Below are 26,114 nucleotides of genomic sequence, written 5' to 3'. Positions count from 1 at the left end.
AACTTTAGTGAGAAAAGGACATCTGCACCGTAAATGCAGCTTTATTTTCAGAGGTCAGGAAAACAAGCACTGCAATATTACCATTGACATTTCAAATATTTTCCATCCAGATTTTACAGTGGCATTAAGCTATTCTTCCCATAAATGAAGCACATTTCTTCAATGCCAGTTTTTATCAAAGCAGTTCTCCTGCATGGTGCAAATTAGAATCACATTTTTCAAACACAATGGGGAGGTGAAGAGCGTGCCAGCCAGTGATACTGGTAAAGAGCGTGCCAGCCTCTCCCCCAGTGCGGCCTGGACTAAATTCATTACCAGGATGCATGCCTTGTTTCTCAATCTGCTATATACTGTTGTAGAACAATGCCGAGTTGGAAAGGAGAAAATATTAGAAAACTTTTCAACATTGAAGTCCTGTCCAATTTTTCCAGTACATTGTTATGTCAAATAAAGTGGCTCGGGGGCTTCATAAAGATGAAGTTTGGATCAAATGCCATATTTTTCCATGCATAAATGCACAAAATAAACTAATTTACTATTAAATGCTCAGTTAGCTGAGCTTTTCCCACGTATTTTCATAGTGTCTGACATGGATTCTAGGCAGCTTTCGTGTGATTAATAGTGGTGTCCTGACTTTCTCTACATATTTTGAGCAGTTTTGCTCTAGGCAGAAATACACCTGTGTCATATACTTTTCTCTTTCTTAACTCACACTCCCAGTAGCATTATCAGTTTTCATCCTTCAAAGCAAATCTGTAGGCACGTACGACCGCGCCCCCCCCCCAAACCTCTGGTATTGTTGTGATGGCGTGGTCAATCTGTTTATAAAAACATTTTTTTTATCCATGTGTGCTGTGTCAGTGAAGTGGCACTTACAGCATCCGTGGCCTAGGTCTCCAGCACCTAGAAGAGAGGAAATTTGGATATTTGGACCAGACATGGATTGACCGTGACAACACAATGTTAGCAGCAGTTGTGTTTTTTTGTTTTTTTTTTCGGGGGGAGGGGGGATTCCTGCAGATTCACTTTAATCTTCAAATAAGTTTCTGGTCTTCTGTGCAATAGGTTACAGGTTGTTTTTGGGTGTGGCCTTGGTATAGGTGATGGCTAGCCCAATGGTCCAGGAGACTCTGGTGTGAGGGGACAGACAGAGACAAATCTGGGACTGGGCAAGGTTATGAGTGCCAGCATACATGTATGTTCAAAGACAAGAAAAGGGGTCAGGTTGGGCAGCGCAGGATCATAGTCATTGTTTTGTTTTTGTAGGAAAGTGACTTATTAACAGTTCCACATTCCAGATATAGGTGTATTAATACTGCAATCACTTGGGGCACCTTAACGCTGAACAATTTTGATTCTCTTGAAGACTGTAACCTAGGTCACACTAAAAATATTGAAGAGATAAAATTTCTTGCATAGCAGGAACAGGGTGACCCTGCGGGTCTGTATTATATGTGCAATTGTATATGGACTCCATAAAGTACTTTATTGTCTCCCGTTCCCGCCAACTACATTCATGTTGGGTTCAGTTCCATAAACAGCCTCCTGCAGCTTTCCTCTGAGCTTAATAAATTGCTTCATTCTAGCATTTACTTCACAGGTATTTTGTTTGTCTTTTTTTAGACACACGGAATGAAAAAAATTTGTCAGCCTTGATGGATTTATGTGTTTCTTTCAACCTTATTGCTGGCCGTGACTAGTTTGATCTGTATGCATGAGAGATGTACTTTCTGTTTTTCTTCCTTTTTTGTTTTTTCTAAGTAAGACTAAAGAGAAGGTCTCTCTGAGGAAGAGGATGGGTTTACTTGCTTAATATTAATTAACTCATGTATTATTAACTGGACTTAATGGATTATTTTACTTACAGTACATTTTAATGGAATAGTCTCACCACAGCTACAGTATACCGTTCCTTTACTATATCAGCATTTTCCTTCTATCTGAGGTCATTTCTGTGTAGAATTTAGGCTCTATAGTCAGAAGTTATTTGTCAATACAAACATGTAATTCAAAGAAGACCTGACACCATGAAAGTGCAGTCTAATCTGTAGGCATCATGTTAAGGCCAGTGCAAAAGTGTAAAAGAGGCGGAATTCCACGACCGAACTCTCCGTTGCGGAATCCTGCCAGCCTCGGTGTCATACAGTCTTTCTATGGGAGGGCTCGCACGCCTCCTCTCTCCGCGTTTATCTGCTCAAAGAATTGACAGGTCAATTCCACTCTTTTACTCTGTGTGAACTGGCCCTTGTAGTGCAAGAGGAGCTGAGCAGATGGAAATATAGTTTGTGGAATAAGTCCCTGGGTAATCTGCCATTATGCCATGTAAAACTCCCCATGCACATTCTGAGCTAAGCAGTCATATAGACAGTTATCTGGGTATAGGTGTGCACCAAAGTTATCCTGGACTTTTCCTACAAAACTGTATATCAATCTGCTCAGCTTCTCCTGCTCTATAACATGAAGCCTGCAGATTGGACTGTATTTTTTAAAGTGGAAATTGTGATATGTAAGCTGAGATAATGACCATCTTCTACTAAATCAATTGATGTGAAAAATGTAGGATGAATCGAATCCAATTGAAGCAGCCATGTTATCTGAGGATGTGCTGAAGCATGGACACTAGTTTGTTCTCCCATTTCAGTATGAAATATAATAAAGAGACAATTAGAAAGATACCTCGGGAAAGTTTGTGTCTGCATTATATATTACTCCATTATTAAGATTGGTGACCTATGAAGGCCCCTTTATCTGTGTTCTCTTTGACTGAGTTCATGGGCTGAGTGAAATAACCACAGCTGTGTTCTGATAATTGCTAATTAACTCAGTAATTTTTATTATATAGCATTTCATACAGTATGACTATATGTACCTAAGATATGCAGTCACAGTAACTATACAGATTTGCTGCAGTGGAAACTCTTGGTATTGTGTGGTGCCTATTAAATGAATAAGTCACCACGGGCTGTGTCCACCAATGAACAGTGCAGTATAAGGAGATTTCCTGTGGATCATTGGGGGTCCTACCGCCGGGACAGCTGTGTTCACCCCTAAAAATATATTTTTGTCTGCATTTGGTCCTCATTTTTCATCTCATTTTGGGCAGTATTGAATTGGTATTTTTAGCCGAAACCAGGAGTGGAACTGAGACAGAGCAAAACTATACTGGTAAGATTTGCACCTTTTTCTGTGTGTTTTTGGGTCTACTCCTTGTTTTGACTAAAATACTGAACAAAATGAGGATAAAATACTATCCAAAATACGACATATGAAGCCAGTTTTATGCCCCTTGCACATTGCCATGTTCAGCATGTGAAACAAGTTAATATACAGGGACATGTTTAGTCCATGAAATGCGGCCAGCGTTTTTAGTGTCAGGGGTATGCCTTTAAACAATCACCAATCTTCTAGAAAAGCACTCATATCATACATGGAGCCCCATCATATTATGCCATGGTTATCTGTCTATTCTGGCTCGGAATTTCTGTTTTTTACTTCTACCCTACATGTAGACCGATACTTGTGACCCATACCACAGGAGTTATGCCTGACATTACCAGATCTGTTCTGCAAATGTCTCTGATATGTAGAAAATAACAACATGGGGAACACACAGATCTCTGATTAGGCTGGGGGAAGCCATCACCAGATCTTCAAAGCTACTGCTCCAAAAATGTCCATGCGTGTGTTTATAATCTGCATCTCATCTAACTTCTAAGCACAGAATCTGTATTTTTGTTCCGTCTCTTCATGAATTCCATAAAGAATTTATTACTGTTCCAACTCATTTGATTGCTGTGTCACAAATGTATATTGCCCCTTTAATGTGCATAGTAGTTCACAGTTAATAATGCTGCAAGTTCCCTTTATATAGATGCTGTGGGAATAAACCGATTTCATTTGCTGCTTTTATAGGCATGACAAAAACTGATATAAACTCTCTATGTCTTTAGCACATTGCCTTTCGTGCTCTGATGCTTTTCCCTGTGGTTAGCATCAGATGACAGTATATTTAGAAACATTCCGCCCGCTGTATATTACATATACAGTGGAGACAGCCATTGTGTGCACTTACATCATATTCATGATGAGTTTATTGATAGAGCTCACTCCTTGCAGGAGAGATTGTCTGGGGGTTTGTCTGGGGGTCTACGTTTGATGCTAGTTCTGTAAAAGAAGATGTACAGTACACAGCAAGCGTTTTTTGGAGTGTCCTGTCACCGGAGATTTGCCGTGGCACGATCATTATCTTTGTATGTGGATGAAAAAGCTTTGCAGACTAGTCCGCCTTCTAAAGAAAGCTTCTTAAAAATGACTGGATTGAACTGTTGAACTTGAATAAGAAGGGAACACTCTGAATAAACGTTGGTAGGGATAAGGTGATCCTGTGCTTGGAACTTAGTCTCTAAGTAACATAAATCAAATATGTCATGAGCTGGAAAGGCAATGAATAAAATAACAGTGCCTGGGATTTTTTTCTCTTTTCCCTTTGTTCTTTCCTTGACCCGAAAGCTTTGTGAGCAATTATAATTATCATTTTCAGGAAATGTCACTTGACGTGAAAACCAGAAGCAAATGAGTCTGCAAGCAAATCGAGCTAGCCTCCTTGAATTCTCACGCTTCCATCTTGTGAGAGTCTTTGGATATAATAGCTGGGGTTTATTTTTGAGGAAAAAACACTCCACCAGGATTTTATACATCTTACCAAACATATACTGTCGCAATTTCGATCCACTCGATTGCTGCTAGCAGATAGCTGGCCCATGTAGAGCCATTTTATTACGTGTTATTACATTATATAAAGATTTGCTGTTAACCCTGCCTTATTTTCTATATATTTTATACTGTGCAGCAGTAGTCTCCAAGTCATGTCTTTCTAGCATACTGGGATTGCCAGAAAAAGCCAGAGAGCTACGGTTTGGAGACCATTGCTATACAGAACCATTTCAATTTCTCTGTTAATTGGGAATATATTTTTTAGCATAGTGCGCATGAGTGGTACCAATATTTCCATTGGATTTCCATATTTTTAATATTAGTATATTATACATGATTTTATATTAAAGTGGCCAAACCCAGTGGCTTACCTGAACCTCATGTATCTTTCTTACTGCTCTAACGTGAATTGTGCATTAAATGCAGAAACTATGAAAACAAAATGGTCAAAAATTTGAATGTGATGTTTCCTCCATAGCATTGCAGTTTTCTTCTCATACACTATGAGAATGAACCTGTTTGTTACAGTATTCGTCACTGTTGGAAAAGACAATTTACTGTCTGACCAAAGAATAACAATAATGATCCTTTATTATTGCACAAAAGAACGCATTTTAAACTCAGAATGCATAAAGAAAAGTGTTTGTCTTTGCATATATGCACTTACATGCAAAGGCATTTGTTTATATCCCCACAATGCAGGAGAAAGCAGACAGCACTCACTAGCTCACTTTATGACATCTTTATTGGGAAATCCAGCAGGTCAGAAAAACTAAAGCCAATACGAGCCACAGTAGAACAGCCACTGTACGGTAGCACGATGAAGCGGCTATGACCATAAATGTTCTACTGTGGCTCCTATGGGCTTCTTTATTCTACTGACCTACTTTATTGGATTTCCCAATAATGTCCCTAATTTCCTTAATGTCGTAGAGTGAGCTGCTTAGGGTCTATTCACATGTCAGTATATCTTCCAATCCGCAATTTTGAATCTGTAAGCAATCCGCAAATTTTCATCCGTATTGCATCCGTATTGCATCCGTAAAATACGGACCCCATAGAGTTGTATTGGGTGTGTCAGTTACTGTCCGTACTAGGGCCTGTCCTTTTTTTTTTTTTTGCGGAATGGATTGCAGCCCAGTACACAACACAGATGTGTGTATGGGTCCATTGAAATACATTGGCCCTATTTTTCTACGGATCCGCAATTGCGGACAGGAACAGGATGTGTGAATAGGGCCTTAGTGCCGTCTGTTTCACCTATTGCATTGTGTAAATTGACTCCACCATAACGGAAGGCTTGCTTTCGGTTTCCCACACTCCTGGTCCACAGTAGTTCCATGTGCGCGGTGTTGGCTATTACTTCTCTCTGTATTTGTTTATATTGTTGTCAAGTAAGCTCAATTGGGAAGGACTCAAGGCTACATCCACCATACCAGTCCTCTGTTATAAGGCAGTATGGGGTGACCCATTTTGCCTTCCTTGATCGGCATCTGGTCACTCGATACTATTTTAGATGTAAACCATTGATAAAAAGATTCTTTGTTACAGTGGAAATCATAGTGAAGAACATTGCCTACAGTCAGATGATCTAACTCTTGGGCTGTAGATTGTTTGGGAAATGAAAGTCTTTATGAAAATAATCTCAGTGTGCCCATTTTTTTCTCATATAATGACAATGTGGCAGTTTGTTTCTCATGCAATGGCAGTAGATTGTGTATTGCACTAGAAATCCCAGGAGAAAAGTTTATATGTTGCGCTTCTGTTACCAGGCTTCTCAGAGATTTAATTACCAGGTATACAAGTGTTTTTCTCACTCAGTCCCATGGTATTGCCACATAACCCCAGTGTAGCTGTACATTTCCTTGCCTTGCAGTAGACACAGGACTCGGGCTTTCTGCTTGTGAAGTCTCGCTCCGGTTCTTACCTTACAGAGGTGACTTTCTCTATTACTTAGCATGATGAGTTTGAGTAACAATTCTCTCATGTGTCTTTTCTCACCGAAGAAGTGACAGGATCTTCTTAGGAAATTTGTCTGATGCCGAAAATGATGCTTTCATCAAGCATCATTGAAATTATTGCCTGCTGTGTCTTGATCTTTGTGAGTTTACTGGGAAACACCATATTGATTTATTGCACATGGAAGTGCATCACAAGACGCCTGCCAACTTCATTTGCCCTTATTTTCAGCCTTGCGTTTGCTCACGTAGTAAAGAATATAGCGATCAATGCTATGAATATTATTTTCAACGCGGGATTGATCCCCAATTCTCACATCTGCAAATTTGGATTGTTCACAGCATCATTAACCACCAAGTTGGAGATTTGGTTTACGTTTTACCTGGCTGTATTCTACTGTGTGAAGCTCAGTCGTGTTGTCCATCCGCTGAGGACACCTCCTAATGGCAAATGGCGCAAGCATCATCTCATAGCTGTGTTTCTCTTGTGGGTCACGGGAATTGCAGTTTGCTGCCCTTACCTAGCTTTTGGGAACAATATGCAAGGTGGTGCACGACGGCTTCTCCTCAATAATACTTACCCCTTCCACCACAGCTTCCTTTATGAAGAATGTATCCTTAATTTTCCACATACTGCAGTGGAGCTTTATTACCACCAGATCTTCATGGTCCTGACTGATCTTATCCCACTAGCGATTTTAGTTCTAGTCAGTTTTCGTATATTACTTCTATTCTATGAACAAAAGAAAGCAACATATGGCAATATCTGGATTGGGCATGACCCTTCGGAAACTGAAGTCCTGCGGGCTTCCAAAGTGATAATTCTCTTAATGTTCCTTGTTACTGCCCTTTGGGTTGCCCACTTTGTCCTTGTCTTGCTCTTGAAGTACATATGGTCATGGTATCTAACCTCAACCCTGCTTGTTGTGATGTTTTCTGGATACTCCAGCCTCAGCCCTTACTTACTAATGCTTATAAACTACAAAATTAGTTTGCAGATTAGGTCACTGAGCTCCTTCTGCTGTACAGATAGTAAACCCAAGACTTTACCTACTAGCAGTCAAAAGTCCTTACCTGAAGAACCAACCCCTGAAGACTGAAGATCTTATATATTGTGCACTCCTTCGTATTTCATTAGAAAATGACATTGTTCTTTTAATTGATTTTGCAGTCTGCATTGGCTTCACCTTGGACTAAGAAATAGGCAGGTATATAATGTCTTATTACTGCCAGGCTCTGTTCTTACTGACATTAGTCATCAGATTCTAATTGTTTTTTGATGGTTAGAATAAAGATAGCATGCTGTATTATTCTATCCAATACTGTAAGTGTAATGGGTCCATTAGAAGTCAGAGGGCAGATGATAAGAGATCAGCTAAATAGATGATAATATAAACCCCAGCCATGGCACCAGCATAGACTTATCCTTATTTGTTAATATAAACTTCACTTCGAAAATATTTTTTGTAACCATGTTGCTAATAGAGGCAAAGTGTCCTGTCTCAATTCAGTTGGCTGCCACATGTAAATAGACCCTTACACTAAATGTGTTGGCTTTTTTTTTGTATTTTTATACAATAGTTTTATGCACTGTACATACCATTGTTTAATAAAACACATTTAGAATGCTTGTCAGGTAATTACTAAAAATGTTAGTAATTGCTGCTATTATTTCATTCTGATTTTATATCCGAAGTACTATATACCAATTAGCCATAAGATTGTCTGAGCAGTGAAGTTCATAACATTGATTATCATGACAGTGGCCCCTGAGCAGTAAGAGTATGAAAGGGGCCATAGGGTGAAAAGCTTAGAACCTGGTAAAAGATATAACGATGAGTCTGCTCACCTATTATAACTATCAGTGGAGATAAGATCAAGCCAAAACAGCCTTAGGTTCCGATATTCACTGAGGTCCAGAGCCAGTGGGTCCCGGAGAGATGCAGTGCAGAGACACTCTCAGATCCACGGAACTCAATGGAGATGATGTAGAAACCTTTAGCAGGAGCTGAGCATCATATTGTAGCAGTGATTCTAAGGTTTATTTGTCAAATAAAAACGCTTTTCAGTGTCCAGGCCCCTTTCTCAAGTCTTTTGACTTGATACTGCCTCTGACACTGACATTGTCTCTACTTAGCTCTTGAAATTATTGTGTTAAAAGTTTGTTGGTGTGGATTAGTGTTGAGTGGAACTGCCGAACTGTTCAGGTTTGGCAACGTTCTCCAAACTTTAATGCTCACCATTTGACTGACATTATCTGGAGAAGTTGGATGCTGCCCTAGGGAGTCCTGGAAAATATGGATACATATTGGCTGTTTTCCTGGAAGCCCTAGGATGGCATCCAACTTCTCCAGACACCAGGAGTCAAATGCCAAGCATCCTAGTGTGGATCTCATACTTACCATGATGAAGCTGGGTCAGACCTTTTTTGGCAGCATAGGGACATACACAATGTTAAGGTGCCTATTCACCTTCAATAACTGTCAGCAGATATGACGACTGACACTTATCTCTCCCATCTTACCCATACACATGAACGTTTGACACAATAGAACTGCTCTGGTGGCAGTTTATCTCTCAGAGAGTGAAGGGGACCGACCAGTGAAAATCCATTACACTTGACTCCTATTTCAACTAACTTCATCTGTCGGTGTATAATTGGCAGGTCCCTACATACCCTATACTGATGCCGAATTGGCTGCAAGCAATGGGTTTGATTAAGTTTGGGACCTTTAGTCTGATGGCTTCAATGATATAGCTGATCAGTGTATAGATATGCACATAATTAAGAGTATTTTCTTTAACTGTTTCTACAGCTCCCATTGTCTTCCAACTTTCTCAGATGTCTGGAAAGTTGTTAAAGTTGTATTCCATCTTAAACATTTATAATATCCACTGCAAATAATCTATCATGAAAGACTTTGCTGTTTTTTTCCCAAATATAAATTGCCACTGTTCTGACGGCAGAAAAGGGAGTAGGCAACTTGTTAGTTGTCAAACCATATTGAGTCACAGAAATGGGGGAAAACAGCCTGCTTGGCTGTTTTTGAAACCCAGCATGATTAGACTGGATGTTTACAGTATGACAAGTGGATATGTCAGTAATGTTTGAGATGGAAGTACACCTTTAGGTAATGTTTCTACTTCGGAAACATATTGAGCAAAGGCGGCCATCTTGCTATCTAGACAGACGCTAATAAAAATGGTGATTGAAGTGGGAGCATATCCTTAAGCTTAGTTATGCTGTCATATATCTATATATCTTATCTTATCTCTGTGTATACTAGATCTGCAATTTAAGACTCACTGCAGATGATGAGTGACATTCTCTGTGATTGGTGCTTATTTGCTAAGTCTTAAGAGCACAGCCTATTAAATTAATCACTGTTGGCTGCAAATCACCTTTATACATAAAGCAATGTTTGTCCGATTGCAAATACAGTCAGCTAATAAATGTGTTTGCTTGTTTATCGGCTGATCGCTGGCTCTTTTACACAGCTTTCGCGAGCCATCTTCCTAGGAATGCTCATTCCTAGTAAATTATATATATATATATATATTTATATATCTTTTAGATGGAAATTTTCTTTAAATTAATTAAAATGTAACCATATATCAGAATAATTCATAGAGCTATGTTTATCACTGATCCAATGTAGAAAGAAAGTGAGTGTGCAATATTGGTTATACCTGTAGGGTTGCAGTAATGTGTATATATCATATTTTGGTTTTTGGCCTAAAATCATACAGTAGATATATAAAAGAAATTACACAATTTGTCTTCCTATAAAGATTGGAAGAAGCAGATTGCGATTGGATGAAATCTCTAGATTACTAATGGTTTTTGGGTATATCAGAGTTTAGAATCTAACTAGCGTTTAACTCCCATAGTGTGTTTAAACAAATTCTATACGCTCAAATACTAGTTATTTAACATATTTTTTATACTGTAAATTTATCTGTTGCATATTAAAATGTATAAGATGGTTTTCAATGTGCAAAAGGCTTATAATACATAATAAAATACTATTTTATTATTTGGCGCATTTTCAGATTTTCCTCCCATTTGCTTCTGTCTAACGCGACTTGTTAGCTTAAATTTTCTTAGTGAAAAGCAGAATTATTTATAGCTTAGGATATGTTTTATTGGAAACATTTTCAATTTTTTCATTGGTTCTTTAGTGACCGCAAAAGTCTGATTTGTATAAAAAAAAATCCTATGTGGTCTTTTTTTTAACCCTATTCCAGAGTTTCCAGTATTTCAGTGTAATTCATAACATATGTACACTCTTTCCAGTAAGTGTATTCATCAATGCCTAAGGACATTGGTAATTAGATACAAGAAAAGGGTACAAAATAGAACAGGTAGTAACACCCAAGTGTTCACATTTGCATATTTTCTTTGTGTTCTAACATGTCATAGAGACCTAGCAGAAGCTTGCATCAGTCGGGGCACACTCCACTGAGGTCTACACATAGGTAAGTGGGCACTGTTTGTAGGAGTGCAGCAGCCTCTTTGTGTTAGAGAGGGTCAAAACTACTGGTCAACCCACCAGTCTTTCTTAGCCTTTAGATTTTATTGCTTGGACAAAATAAAAAAAGGACATGAGTTGGGTGATTTTCCAGAGTAGTAGAGTAGGTATAAATGCCCCTATGTCTCTATGTTGATACCAGGCACAATTAGTTACTTACTACAATTGTACCACCATTACGACTTCCACACCCTTCATGCATTAGTATAGCGGAGAAAATGCAAGAGGGACACTTCTGTGGAATACCATAGGGTCTCTTCTACTGCAAAAAAAAAAAAAATGCATCTGTAACCCACATATTGGGGCACTGAAGAGGGAGTATGTGCTTGGCCAAAAGATAGCTGGGCAGGACAATCCAAGGACCTGTCACAAGAACAGTGAAATGCAGAACTGCTCTATCCTTGATGCTACCACACAAGTCTCTACAATAGTCGTAACTAAATGTAGACTGGTTTATTTGTAAGAAAAAATTTAATTTATAGAAACAATCCAATGACATGATTGAGTATCAAAGTTTCATTGGATAACTTTTATACATTTTATTTCCTCTTTCAAAGAACTTATGACTGTGAAATTGGCTTTCAGGTTGTGTAAATACTAGCAAATAGCATAGTCAGGTTTCACAGTTGTCTAAATGTTTCAAGAGTTTGACTTTTTCAAGAATGTGCTGGTTGTAGGCACTGATGCATGAACCTCGAGGAGGCAGTATTCCTGCTTACTAGTGATGAGCGCTCCGTGGAGAGGGTGGATACAACCTTGAGGACCGCCTGGAAAACTGGGATACAGCCATAGCCATAGGCTGTATCCAGTTTTCTACGTGGTCCTTAGGCTGCATCCACCCTCTCCACAGAGCAGACAGACAGCGGGAATCAGAAGCCGATAGTTCAGGTTCATACGAACCCGAACCTCGGCTGGTTAGCTCATCCCTACTGCTTACATGCTGAAGCCTGCAAGAGAACAACCTGGTGACCTAACATCATAATTTGCTGTTTTCTCATCATTTTTTTTACTATTTATGCACCACAGTGTTAAACACTAGAGCAAAGCCAGCATGAGCGGAAATATACTTCACACATAAATACAATTTAGAGATTTAATAGATATTTTGTCAGCCATGTACCAATTTCTTAGTTAATTAGTTTACATTTTTTTAATTAATTGAAAATTTACTCCAGAATAAGAAAGCCAGGTCTTGGTTATTAAACTGCTTCATTTGGAACCCCAAAGTATTTTTTTGTTTCAGTGGGAAACAAATTATTTCCTGAGTAAGCTATTTTTGGAATCCAGTGGCAGTATATAACCTGGAGCCAGCCTCTAAGTTTTTTCACAGCCAAAGACATAAAATATTTTCTGGATGCTCAGATTTACTTTCAGTCTATCTGCCCAACAGAGCAGCACGGCCAAGCAGTAAGCTTAGTCCAAGGCGAAACGGAAATACAATGCTGAATTATGAAAAGGATTAAAGTTTGTGGTGTTAGCACATCCCCTTGGGACAAATGCTAAGTAAGAAGCTCAAAAGTAGCCCATTTCTAGTAAAATGGGGTGGACAGTAACTTGACACCTTGGGGAATTTCATTACATGATTAAAAGAATGCCTTCTAGAACTTTTATAGCACCTGGGGGATGTTTACATTCTGCGTTTTGTTACAGTGTTGGGTCGTTTTCATTAATATTCCTTGCTATGATTAGTTAATATGGGTTCAATCATGGAACAATATGACTTTATTGAAATGCAATGTTTGTATTAAAACAAATGTGTTGTTAGATAAGAAAACCATTCCTATCCGTGAGCATACTATACTTGTTTTTTACACTTCCATTTATGCGATGTAAAAAGAACAGTAAGATTGAATAGCATTATGCTGCTTAGGTATTCACACAGGGCAGTAATGTGCCCCATGGTTTTATTAGGCAAACATATTTAAATACCTACCCAAAAAAGTCTAGTGACTTCTCCCAAAAATTACTAAAAATTCTACGTGTCAATTAAAGACATATATTCAATACATTATCTACATAATAACTGACACTACAATTAAATATAAAAATATATCTTTAATACAAATTAAACGTGATTAAAACACAGTAAAATTCATAAAATACACTTCACTAGTACATTATACAGACACAGGAAAGAAACTTTTGGTTGCTGGAGCTAGGCATCAATAAACATGGTAATGATATAAAAGTTAATACATGGGACAAAATGTATACAACTATCAATAACTAGTCAATATGGTGCTCAAAAAATATAAAGTATTAATAAATAATAAATAAATAAGTAGATAAAGTGCTATAATTAGAACCTGTGCGTACTAGTAATACAGAAGTGTAAGTAAAGCTATGTAAGGCAGGGAGAGAGCTGTGAACTAGTCATCTGGGTGGTGCTTGAGCCATGACTAGCTATGGCTCTGCCTGTCACCACACTCTGCGGGACTGAAGCTATTCTGGGAGCCTTATTAGCACAAATATGCTGATTGGTTCCCTTAAAGGAACTAAGGTGGAGATTTATCAAACTGTTGTAAAGTAAAATTGTCTTAGTTGCCCCTAGCAACCAATCAGATTCCACTTTTCATTCCTCACAGATTCTTTGGACCTGAGAAACAAAGGCTGGAGATGCACTGCTCTTAAATATTCAAAATATATAAATGTCAAAAACAGACATGGGTGCACAACGCCCGCATACCAAACAAAATACTGAGCCAAAAAACACTAGCAAGCATGCATATAAGGGCAAAGGCACACCAATATAGAAAGAATAAATATCTTTATTTAACAAATCACAAAGTATAAAGAAACAACACTTGAAAAAAGTTAAAAACACTTTAAAAAACAACACAGGAGACCATGATTGTAGTCATGTACTCAGAGCCAATAGTGGAGAAAAATCTACTCCAGAAACAAGTCCCCAACCCCCTCCAACACCAATATGTAAATGTAAGTCCCTGTGAGTCACAGAATAGTCGATCTCAAAAAACGGCACATATACAAATGAGGCGCACACATGTAAAGGAAACAATAAGAAACAAAGCTGAAAAATTTGTGTCAAGCACATCAAAACAAAACGAAGACTAACATGCGACACCTCAATGTAATATACTGCAAGAGATCAAGACAAAAAAGTGTGGACTGGACAGGAAGAAATAGAGAGGGGGGGGGGTGGGGGGGGGGAAGAGGCAAGTAACCAGTGAGCCATAGTCACTGGTTACTTGCCTCTTCCCCCCCCCCCCCCCCCCCCTCTCTATTTCTTCCTGTCCAGTCCACACTTTTTTGTCTTGATCTCTTGCAGTATATTACATTGAGGTGTCGCATGTTAGTCTTCGTTTTGTTTTGATGTGCTTGACACAAATTTTTCAGCTTTGTTTCTTATTGTTTTCTTTACATGTGTGCGCCTCATTTGTATATGTGCCGTTTTTTGAGATCGACTATTCTGTGACTCACAGGGACTTACATTTACATATTGGTGTTGGAGGGGGTTGGGGACTTGTTTCTGGAGTAGATTTTTCTCCACTATTGGCTCTGAGTACATGACTACAATCATGGTCTCCTGTGTTGTTTTTTAAAGTGTTTTTAACTTTTTTCAAGTGTTGTTTCTTTATACTTTGTGATTTGTTAAATAAAGATATTTATTCTTTCTATATTGGTGTGCCTTTGCCCTTATATGCATGCTTGCTAGTGTTTTTTGGCACAGATTCTTTGGAGAAATCAAAGGTGGAATCTCATTGGTTGCTAGGGGCAACTAAGACAATTCTACTTTACACCAGTTTGATAAATCTCCCCCTAAATGTGTATAGTCTGGAGGAAAAGGGGGGATGTGTAAAACCTTTACATATGTTTAAGGGTTAAATGAGGTCCAAGAGGAAAGTGATTTTAATAAGAAACTGAACACAATAACAATGGGGCACAATCTGAGGTTAGTTAGGGTAAACTTCCACCAGATGTGGTTAGTAAATCCACAGTAATTGAAGCATGTCTGGGATAGACATATATCTATCCTAAGATGAATAAGGAAATACTATAAGGCCAAACTAGATGGACCAGCAAGTATTTTTCTGTCAATCTGTGTTTTTTTGTTTCTAAATCAAGTCATTTAGCAATGCTATGAAATAGTTCAATGTCTTAAGATTCAGTCTGCATAAAAAAAAAAAAGCGTAAATTTTTGAACCATTAGAGACTGCAAATAAACAGCAGCCTTTCCTTTGGGGGACTCAATTTGGCCATGCATTTACTTGGACAGCCATTCGCAAAATTGATTGTTTCCCAGGGATGTGAGGAGCTGCAACTTAGGGCCCTACTAAATGGGGCGATTATCTGCAGAATCAGGCCGATTCAGGCAGCTATGGCTCTGTGTAATAAAAACAGAGATCAGCTGAGGAGCCATCCATCGGCTGATTGTTGTCTTTCAGCGAGTTTACAAATCATTGGCTACAGCCGTGCATCGCTATGCATTATAGTGAGGCACGGCCAGTGGCTGATGACTGTGTAAAGAAAATAATAATCATTGCATGAGGAAGCAGATTTTCGCCACAAAATAGCTGTCCTACCCCCCTTTCTACGCTGGTTTGTCTCTGCCGACTTTGGAATGAAGAAATTTAATATATGAATTATGATTGGTAAGTGTCATATTTTTTTCCTTTACTCTTTGGCTTGTGCATTTACAAAACTGTCCTTTTTATCTCAGCACTTATATCTTTTTCCATTCTATCCTACACTGGAATACGATCAGTCCATCGATTTTTTTTTTTTTTTTTTTTCTGTGTGCGCGCAGAAACAGCAGTGCTGGCTATAACCATCTATGCCATAATAATAAACATTATGCTGCTGCCTTTCTTCGCTTTCCCAAGCTCACCACCCAGCCAATCACTGACTGCAGCGATGTCCTGTCACGGTCAGTGATTGGCTGAGTGGCCTGTTACCGTACAGATAGGTTAAAAAACTTCAACAGTGGCTGCGGAAAAACAGAAAAACAGACAGAAGGACACCAGGGAGCATGGAAAGGTAAGTATATCTTTATTATTTTCTATATATAGCAAGGGCTGTACATACATCAATAAAAATCAGCACAATCATTGAGATACCTAATAGGCAGATCTAGCAGATTGGTGCTCACTTACTGTGTTAATAGGGCTGTCTAATACGGCCCTTACAATGTATTGTCTTTGTCAGCACCCTTATCTTTTTACAACAGCACCACTCATTAGCTTAAAGCGACTCTGTACCCACAATCTCACCCCCCCAAACCGCTTGTACCTTTTAATCCAAGATCTGTCCTGGGGTCCGTTCAGCAGGTGATGCAATTATTGTCCTAAAAAACAACTTTTAAACTTGCAGCCCCATGCCCAACAGCCGTGGCCTAGAATGTGTGTGCATTAGGCTGGCACAACCTCTCTGTCCCTCCTCCCCGCCCTCCTCATCATTAGGAATGCTCCAGGCAGGTATTCTCCTATTCATCAGCTGTGTGAATACTGCACATGGGCTGGATCGTTAAGGCACCTGTGCAGTGTTCACTGCAGAGGAATAGGAAAAATCCTGCCAGTGGCATTACTAATGATGAAGAGGGTGGGGAGGTGGGATGGAGGGTTGGTGCAAGGTTAGGGCACAGATACTCTAGGCCACGGCTGTTTGACACAGGGATGCAAGTTTAAAAGTTGCATCATCTGCCGAACGGACCCCAGGATAGATCTTGAATTAAAAGCAGCTATCCGAAGGTACAAGTGGTTTGAGGGGGGACAGATTGTGGGTATACAGTTGTATACATGCTGCTCAAGCGGCGGTCCTTAATAGCTTCTATCTGCCCCAATGGCCTAGGGGCAGCCGTTTTACCAGTATCGCTAGGAATAGCCATGTAGGCTCACAGATGACTGTGGTTCTGTGAATACTTTTTGGGGTTCCATGACTGAAAATCTAAGTATACTGTAGTCATGGCCAAGTGATGTGTATGGGCTTCTCTAAACAAAGGTAACTGAGACAAGAATACAGTATACTTTGGGATATATTTGTATAATACAGTATACTGTGATACGTCGTGGTATATTTGAAGCTTAGTATATTATATACATATACTTTGTTGTCTGTCTTTAGCCTAAAAATGTGGCCCTTATTGCAGACCTCAAGGATTTGTAACACTATCTGGTTTCCATTTATGCCATGCTGAAGTATAGGATTTGGTGACATTCACATACATATTGATCAGCTTATAGAGCTGAGTAGATGGTTCCAATGTGTGTTTAGGCAGTCGGCACACTTCACAATGCATTATTCCGAGTTAACCAATCTGCGTGAGCCTTTTGCCTGAGGCTCGCTTGACCTTTGCACTGTTTATCATATGTCTTTGTGTTCCAGCACAAGACTGCTGTTCCATAGGGAATTCACTGGACTTTGCGTGAGGTTAAATAATGCTCTGAAATATTGTTCCCCGCTTTTACAGACAAATGTTTGTGATTTTCTCAAACTGATGTCATGCCACTCCGCTGGTTTTATGTTCTTATTCAGTAGTTACTGAGCTTTATATGGGTTCAATCAATGTAATCTATAACTGTTGTGAGCATGATTTCTGGAAGTTACCAGAGCTTGGCGTAACGTTTTGTATCTTTTCCAACTCATACATTGAGTACATATGAGGCTTTTATGTATAGACATGGTAGTTAAGATTGATAACTGTTAAGCATTACAACATAATGTCAAATAGATGAAAGCTAAAAGGAAGGGTGCGCTTATGTACATGGATGGTCTGCCGATAGCCTGACACACAAAGGAAATGACCTATCTTTTCAGTTGATTTATTATCTCATAAAGCCAAAAATTACTGCAGTCAGTTATGTCCTGGAAAGAAGCACCGATAATCACTATGAGTATCTAAGGATTAGTTTGGGGACAGGAAAATGGAGTCCATGCTAGGGCAGCATCCTGAATGCACACTGCTTTACTTATGCCTCTAAATGTACTTTGCTGATGAAGATCCAGTGCGACCAAAACATCTGTAATTGCTGGTATCTCAAGGCGTCTGTTACCTTACTAACACTGAATGAAAATTGATCTACTATAATATCTAAATATATGAACTTTGAGTGTGGATATTGGATTATTGTAAACAACCAATAAATACATATGAACAATAATGATCTATTGGATTGGATTACATGTAGTGAGCTTCTGTGCCTGTAGGATCATCAGGGCGATTCATTACATTATGAAGTCTATAGGTAAGGTATTCTATACTGGTATTGTTAGGAATCAGGGACAGGCTGACACAAGGACAGGTGAGCCTTGAAGCTGGCACCCGTCCCGCTGTCCCTACCTACTTGCCTCAGAAGCCCTAAACGGCAATGGACAACTAGATGGCAAAACCCTGTTTTCAATAAACTGTAACACAGAACAAAACAAGACAAACACACACAATAAGGCAATGTTAGAGGTCCGGGTCAATAACACAAGTGCAACACAGTAAAATACAGAATCCAAGAGGGTAGTCAAATAGTCAAGAGCCAAAAGTCAGATAACCAGAAGAGCAATGTAGGAAATAACGTAAGGCCAAGATACACTAGTAAACTAGGCACTCTCGCAGGCAAGAGACAAATGAATAGGGAGAATACTTATGGGGCTTAGAGTCCCAGCCCCAGGCGTGATTGGGACTGTAACTCCAGCCCCGGGACACATAACACAGATTCACTATTGGTGCCGGCTGCCAATCACTTCAGCAAAATCCAGATCATCTGTGCTACTCAGCTGGGGGCAGGTAGCCCCGGCTGCGGCATAATGAATAGACGCCAATATGCCCCAGCAACCAGGCCGGCTGCTAGGGACGCCATCGGCGCCCCTGTGAGGCCGGCCGCGCGCTCCGGCAGAGCCGCCTGGTCTCTGACAGGTATGTCTTTGTAATTTGATGGGTTAAATCCTGCACTGCATTCAATATTCCACACCACTTTCTTTATCCTATATATTCTCACAGACACTTGAACATGTAACCGTGGCCTAGCTTATCCAGTGGTATAGCAGAAATGAATGTGTTAACTTTTGTGTGCAGTGAGTCAAGATAACTCACTAGGTAAACTTGCTGCAGTATATAAACCTCAGACAAGACACTGTGATATCTCAATGAGCTGGCAAACCCAGCTCTTCTACATCTGTCTTTAATACAAGAAACAATAGTTTTTAGGTGCTTTTCTACCAGACATTCTGTCATTCTCACAAAACTGAAAAAGACACGATACCTTAGGGTATGTTCACATGGGGTGGATATGCTTTGAATTTTCTGCTGTGGAAAATCTGCAGCGTCATACAGTAGCAGCAAGGATTATGGTATATGTAGAAATCTTGTCCACATCCCACAGGCTATGGAAAAAAAATCCACAGAGAATCTGCATGGAAATAGACCTGTGGTATGGACTTTAAATCTGGACCCTATCCATTTGTCTTGCAGATTGACTGCAGATTTATTGCAGATTTTCCATACTTGCTTCAGTTGGGAAAGTCACAATGAATCGTCATTGTTGTAGTTTTTGATGTAGAAATGTTGCAGGTAAACTCATAGGACTTGTGCAGTTCCACAGTGGCAAATCGACTCTAACAGTGCAGATATTTGTGTAAACATGATTTACAGTCTTAAACAATGGTCTGAAATGGTAAGAACTGTGAAATGCTGCTGTTAAGGCTCGACAGATTTATATAGGGTCTCCAGTCAATTCATTGATCAGACCTTGATGCTCTGTAGGGTTTCTTTTACGGACAAGCTAGTCAATAAAGAAAAACTAAAGATTTAATGAACCACCTTAGTTTAAGACCTGAAGCTCCTAGAAACTGCTTCAGCATGAAAAGACCCATGCAAGGGTGAAAATGAAAGAATGAGGGTCTGATTACTCTATGCCATGATGCCATGATGTTTGACATAAACATCAAAGACAACTGCAGCACAGCAGACACAGTAAGAATTCACACTACGTAATCGTTTTTGACCTCATGGATGCTATTAGTCTTGTTTCTAAAGGATCCTGCCCTTTTCTGTTTATATTCTTCTTTTAAATATGCGATCTGATGAAGGGAATAAGTGACTCTGGAAACGCGTTATTGCCTGTATTTTTACTAGTTTTTAAACCAATAAATTTGCTTCTTATCAATAGTCACTGTGGAGAATATTTGGGTAGGAACTTACTGTTTTTGTTTCTATTCCATTTTCTATTGCGTAGTCCTTCACACGTCCCTGTTCATCTGTATGAGCTTTTTGGGTAGGGCTCGATTGACCTCTGCACTGTTTATTATCTGACTTTGTGTTCTAGATTCTCCAAATCTTATCTACTTTTAAGACAACCAAATGTGTCTCTGTTCAGCAAATACATATTTGGGTCTTTTGACACAGACTGGTTATGAGCAGGCAGAAACCCTCACTGCCAATAATCTGCCAATAGTAAGCCAATGAGCGAGAAATCTCCCATTTGTTGGCTGATTGCATCTTTTGTGCAGGCATTAAATCGTTGATAGTCATCTGCAGCATCTATGAAGACGACTATGATGAAGTTAATAGGCCGCACAAATGATGCAGTGATTTTTCACGAACCAGAGCCAAACAAAAGCCTTGTGGTGCACATCGTGCCACGTAAAAGGGCCCTTATTTCTGTTGGCAAATCAATAATGGAGAGTGAGGAAATTTTAGGGAGCAGGAAATTGTTGCTTTTCTGTGAATATTGTTTTCCTGTCAAGCTTCATCTGAAATAGTTTGAGTGCAAGACTTATACTGTAGTAAACTATAAAGTGCAGACAATTACTGAGTAGAGAATGGACAGGCCCGTTATACAAGAAGACAGAAATTAATAGTCGTCATTGACTTCACAAGCTTCCCTTTCAATTATGTATGCAATAAACTCCACAGGGAGCTTTTTAAAGTGCTGTTTACAAACCTGGTATTACAAGGCAGGAATCCTTTATAGATCGGGTGATATGAACAACGATTTCTCAGACTACTGTACAGTCGTTGTAAGAAAATAAAATTCTGTTTAGAAAAATTCATGGCATTCTTGAAATTGACAGGCATTGGTAGTAGATTAAATATTGTGAATTGTTGAATCATTACAAAAAGGTATGTTTGGTGTATCAGGGTAGAGAACTTCTATGGAGACCACACAACCCATGCACACTTAAGGGATCATCCTAAAAACAAACATTGATTACCTACCTGCAGGATAGATGATATATGTATGATTGCTGGGGCCCCCACTACATGACCCCTGTGATCACTACTTTGATGTCTGTGGTGGTGATGTAGACAGTTTGATACATTGGATGGGCAGCTCGGCACATGTGCGACCACAAATTTATTCTATTTTCATCTAACCTGGGCAGTAAGATAGAAAAGGGAGTGAGAGATCCCAGTTCTAGTGTGGATGGGTAATACATTTTTTTCAGGGATTATCCTGAAACTGGAGAATTCATGAAACAGAAACTTAAAGCGAATGTACCATTAGGAACATTTACTTCAAGGGGGTAGTGCGGCGCTAAGAAATTATTCACAAAATAACACACATTACAAAGTTATACAACTTTGTAATGTATGTTATGTATGTGAATCGCCCCCTTCCCCATGTTCCCCCACCCCCGCACGTGGACCCGGAAGTGTAGTGTACCATACATACCTGACACGCGTCGTCCCCGATCTTCTGTCAACGACGTAATCTTCGGGAGGCCTGGCCGAATCGCTGCAGCCATCCCTGATGCCGATCCCCCTCTGTCGCGTCATCGGATGCACAGCCGCGATTGGCTGAGCATAACTGTGCTGAGCAGCTGATGACGCGGCAGAGGGGGGCCGGGACGGGGACAAGGGACGACGCGCGTCAGGTATGTATGGTACACTACACTTCTGGGTCCATGTGCGGGGGTGGGGGAACATGGGAAAGGGGGCGATTCATATACATAACATACATTACAAAGTTGTATAACTTTGTAATGTGTGTTATTTTGTGAATAATTTCTTAGCGCCGCACTACCCCCTTGAAGTAAATGTTCCACTTTAAGTTTTGCCCATGGATAGAACAGCACCGGCGCAGGGAGGCCGGTGCTGCTGTCCTATTTTTGAACCGCGGCCCAGTTCTCATGTACGTCGCCGTTCTGATCACAGCCACCGATGAAGCACTGGAGATGGGCTGGCCCGCCCCCAGTGGAAGGAAACCCCTGCCCCTCTATGATGCGGCTCCATTGATTCTAATGGAGCCACGTCATAGAGGGACAGGGGCCTTCTCCCACTGAGGGCGAGCCAGCCCGTCTCCAGTGCTTCACCCCCGGCTGGTGGCCGTAATCAGAACAGCGCCGTACACGGGAATCAGGCTGCTGGACTTCAATAGAACACAGCAAGCTGCAAAACCATTCCCAAACTGAGGACAAGAGTGAGGCTGTTTCTGGAATATAAAAGCCATGTTTTTCTAAGCCTGGATAACCCCTTTAAAAAGTCTGACACAGACAAAAATAATCCACTGCCTCCCTGCCATTCCAATGTGGTACCATCCTCAATGCTCCACAAGATAAAAAGGGAGACAGAGGAGGTTAGAAAATAATACTCACCTTACCATTCCTTCACTGCATGATTCCGATGGTGCCCAGGCCCTCATTGATCTTTACTTAGTCACCATCTTAATTATTTTATCCTGCCAGACAGCCCTTTTTAAAGCTTTTTTGATTTCCTATTGATTGTAAAATGTACTCTATAGTTCTAGAGTCTAGTATACATTTATAAAAGCAGTGGTAGTCAGGCGTGACAGTAAACCCTTGTGACAGTAACCTATGGAAGCTAGTTTTAAACCAGCAGTGATTGTGACAGCAAATTACTTTCCATTTGAATGTAATTTACTACATGTGGGGGAGCCAAAGGATATAGTGTGCTTCAGCATGTATATATTTTTATTTGCAGTGGCTGTTATAAATGGGCTTCTGGAAGTCCACTTAGTTCTCTTATACTCCGGTTTAAATATATTTTTTATTCTTAGAGTTGATGAGTGTTTCTTCTGTTTCCTGAACAATTTCAATCTTAGTGCTTGCTTAATCTGAAATGGAATTAAAGCTCCTCGGTACATTCTTCAGTCGGGGTTATGCTTCTCTATTTCAGCCACAAACAGTTCCTTTTCCTTCCTTAAAGAAACTCAACCTCTGCATATTGCTTTCTTTCCTCAGCTGCTGGCAGCCAACTCCGCTTCACCTGGATGAGTCACTGGTAAACGTACTATTAATGCAAAGTCTCTCTACTTGTGAAATGATGTAGACTCTTTAAGTCTTCTGTTGACTGTGTTACTGGGTTTCAGTAATGGAAATATTTCATGCCAGAATTGGGCAGTATGTCATTCTCTGGCTGCCCTGCCCTAGCTTACAATGCCATGTTCACATTTGCACTTTTTAACTGGGTCAAAGAGAGTCTGTTCCAAAGATATAATGGTCACTGGAGGCTTCAGTCTGTGAGTCTGTAGTTGTTGGGGAAAGTAACATCTTAGCATGGCTGTGACACATGGTAGGCCTTAAAGTAGCTCAGTAACTTTAAACAAGTGGATTGCCTCAGAGCTTAAAGGGGTTGTACAGGATAAGGACAAAAGTTTGCTTTAGTTCCATAGAACCCGCACCACTGTCCATAAGCTGCATAATAAGACACCGTCCATGGGAACACATCATAAGATTTTTTAAGGATTCTTTAAAGAACTTTGCCTCTGTCTCAATATCATCCATGCTATATCACATATCTCATGACTAAAAGTAATAACTACAAATATCTGGCCTTATTCTGGATTATATACACCAGCGGTGTAACTTGCTGTTGACCTGTCTGTCACTGATGGCCTGTGATGTATTCTGATATATATCCTATATACATTGTATACTCTGATGTTTGTCCTTAATACATTGTATACTCTGTTGTTTGTCCTATATACATTGTGTACTCTGATGTTTGTGCTATATACATTTTGTGCTTTCAGGTATACCCCATACACATTGTATTCTCTGATGTATACCCCATATGCATTGTATACCCTGATGTCTGCCCCATATACGTTGTGTGCTCTCATGTATGTCCTAAATATAATTCTTTTTTTTTTTTTTTTTAAAGCTCTGTTGATTCCAGAGAGCTATACAAGCGATTTTGGTTAACAAACGGACATTACAATACGTTACATAAATAAGATAAATGGTAGTACATGGGAAGAGAGGACTCTGCCCATGAGGGCTTACAATCTATAAGGTATGGGGAGAGAGACAGAAGGAAAAGTGCAGCCAGTCAAAGTGTGATGCAGAATTTTATAGGTTGTAGCCTAGTTTGAAGAAATGGTTTTACAGGTTATTTTTGAAGGTCTTGATGGTGGATGAGAGCCAGATGTGTCAGCATAGTGAATTCTAGAGCATGGGGGAGGCTCAGACAATCTTGGAGGCAGTTGTGTGAGGTACGAACAAGGGGGGAGCACAGAAGGAGGTCGTTAGAGCAAGGTTGCATGAGGGACGGTAGCGGGATATCAGGTTAGAGATATATGGAGGGGGCAGGTAGTGGAATGCCTTGTATGTCATGGTCAACCATTTAAAGGGGTTATCCAGCGAAAATCTTTTTTGTTTAAATCAACTGGTGTCCTGCAGGAAGTGGTGTTTTCTTTTCAGTCCGAGACAGTGATCTCTGCTGACATCTCTGGCTGAGACAGGAACTCTCTAGAGAAGGAGTCCCCATAGAAAACCTCTCCTGCTCTGGACAATTCTTGTCTCGGCAAGAGATGTCAGCAGAGAGCACTGTCTCGGACTAAAATTAAACATTTCCTGCGTGCCATATAGTAGCTAATATGCTTGTGAAGACTTGAGATTTTTTAATAGAAATAAATTACAAATCTATATAACTTTCTGACACCAGTTGATTCGAAAGAAAAAGATTTTTGCTGGACAACCCCTTTAAAATGAATATGTTGGGCAATGGGTAGCCAGTAAAGGGATTGGCAGGGGAGAGGCAGAGGCAAAGTAAGGGGAAAGGTTGATTAGTCGGGCAGCAGAGTTAAGAATAGACTGGAGAGGAATGAGGATGTTATATAGAAGGCCAGAGAGGAAGATGTTACAGTAGTCCAAGCAGGAGATAATGACAGCATGTACCAGCAGTTTTGTTTGTAAGGGTTGAGAAAAGAGCAGATTCAGGAAATCTTTTTGAGGTAAAGGTGGCAGGAAGTAGTCAGGGTTTAGACTGGGTTCACACTACGTATATTTCAGGCAGTATATGGTCCTCATGTCAGGTCCTCATAGCAACCAAAACCAGGAGTGGATTAAAAACACAGAAAGGCTCTGTTCACACAATGTTGAAATTGAGTGGATGGCCGTCATATAACGGTAAATAACTCACATTATTTCAATACAACGGGCGTTGTTTTAAGATAACAGCAAATATTTGCCATTAAATGACGGCCATCCACTCAATTACAACATTATGTGAACATAGCCTTTCGGTGTTTTCAATCCACTCCTGGTTTTGGTTGCTATGAGGACCTGACATGAGGACCAAATACTGCCTGAAATATACGTAGTGAGAACCCAGCCTTAATGTGCGTTTTGAAGGAAAGGGTAAAGTCAAAGGTGACGGGGGACAGAGTGCAGCCATTGACTGTAATTGAGAGATTAGATGGAGGGGTGCAGCAAGATGAGGGGAAAAAGGATTAGCTTTGTTTTGTCCATGTTGCGTTTAAGAAAGCAGGAGGAGAAGAAGGAAGATATACATTGTTTGTTTCGCCCATATACATCGAATTATATACTCTGTTTCTCCTATATATATATCATGTACTATGATGTTGGTCCTATACATTATTAACAGTATTGTTATTCTATGTATGCCCCATTTATGCTGTGTACTCTGATGTATGCCCCATATATGCTGTGTACTCTGATCCCCATATATGCTGTGTACTCAGATGTTTGTCCTATATGC

General features: G+C 39.9%; 2 protein-coding genes across 4 annotated transcripts in view; both read left to right on the top strand.

Annotated features, from left to right (window-relative positions):
- SNCAIP (synuclein alpha interacting protein) overlaps positions 1-26,114 on the top strand; it is a 248,530-nt gene that overhangs the window by 120,965 nt on the left and 101,451 nt on the right. The gene's annotated exons all lie outside the window — the stretch shown is intronic.
- Positions 6,761-7,771, top strand: LOC138786542 (taste receptor type 2 member 41-like). Its single transcript, XM_069963525.1, has one exon. The coding sequence runs from the start codon at positions 6,761-6,763 to the stop codon at positions 7,769-7,771; it is 1,011 nt and encodes a 336-aa protein (XP_069819626.1).

This window comes from Dendropsophus ebraccatus, chromosome 3 (assembly GCF_027789765.1).
Source record: "Dendropsophus ebraccatus isolate aDenEbr1 chromosome 3, aDenEbr1.pat, whole genome shotgun sequence".
NCBI classification, from domain to species: domain Eukaryota; kingdom Metazoa; phylum Chordata; class Amphibia; order Anura; family Hylidae; genus Dendropsophus; species Dendropsophus ebraccatus.
The sequence above is the reverse complement of the archived record's forward strand: the minus strand, read 5'-3'. Positions and strand labels throughout refer to the sequence as shown.

Bases quoted from the DNA above. Each gene is read 5' to 3' on its own strand.
- LOC138786542 (XM_069963525.1), top strand. From the start codon at position 6,761: ATGATGCTTTCATCAAGCATCATTGAAATTATTGCCTGCTGTGTCTTG.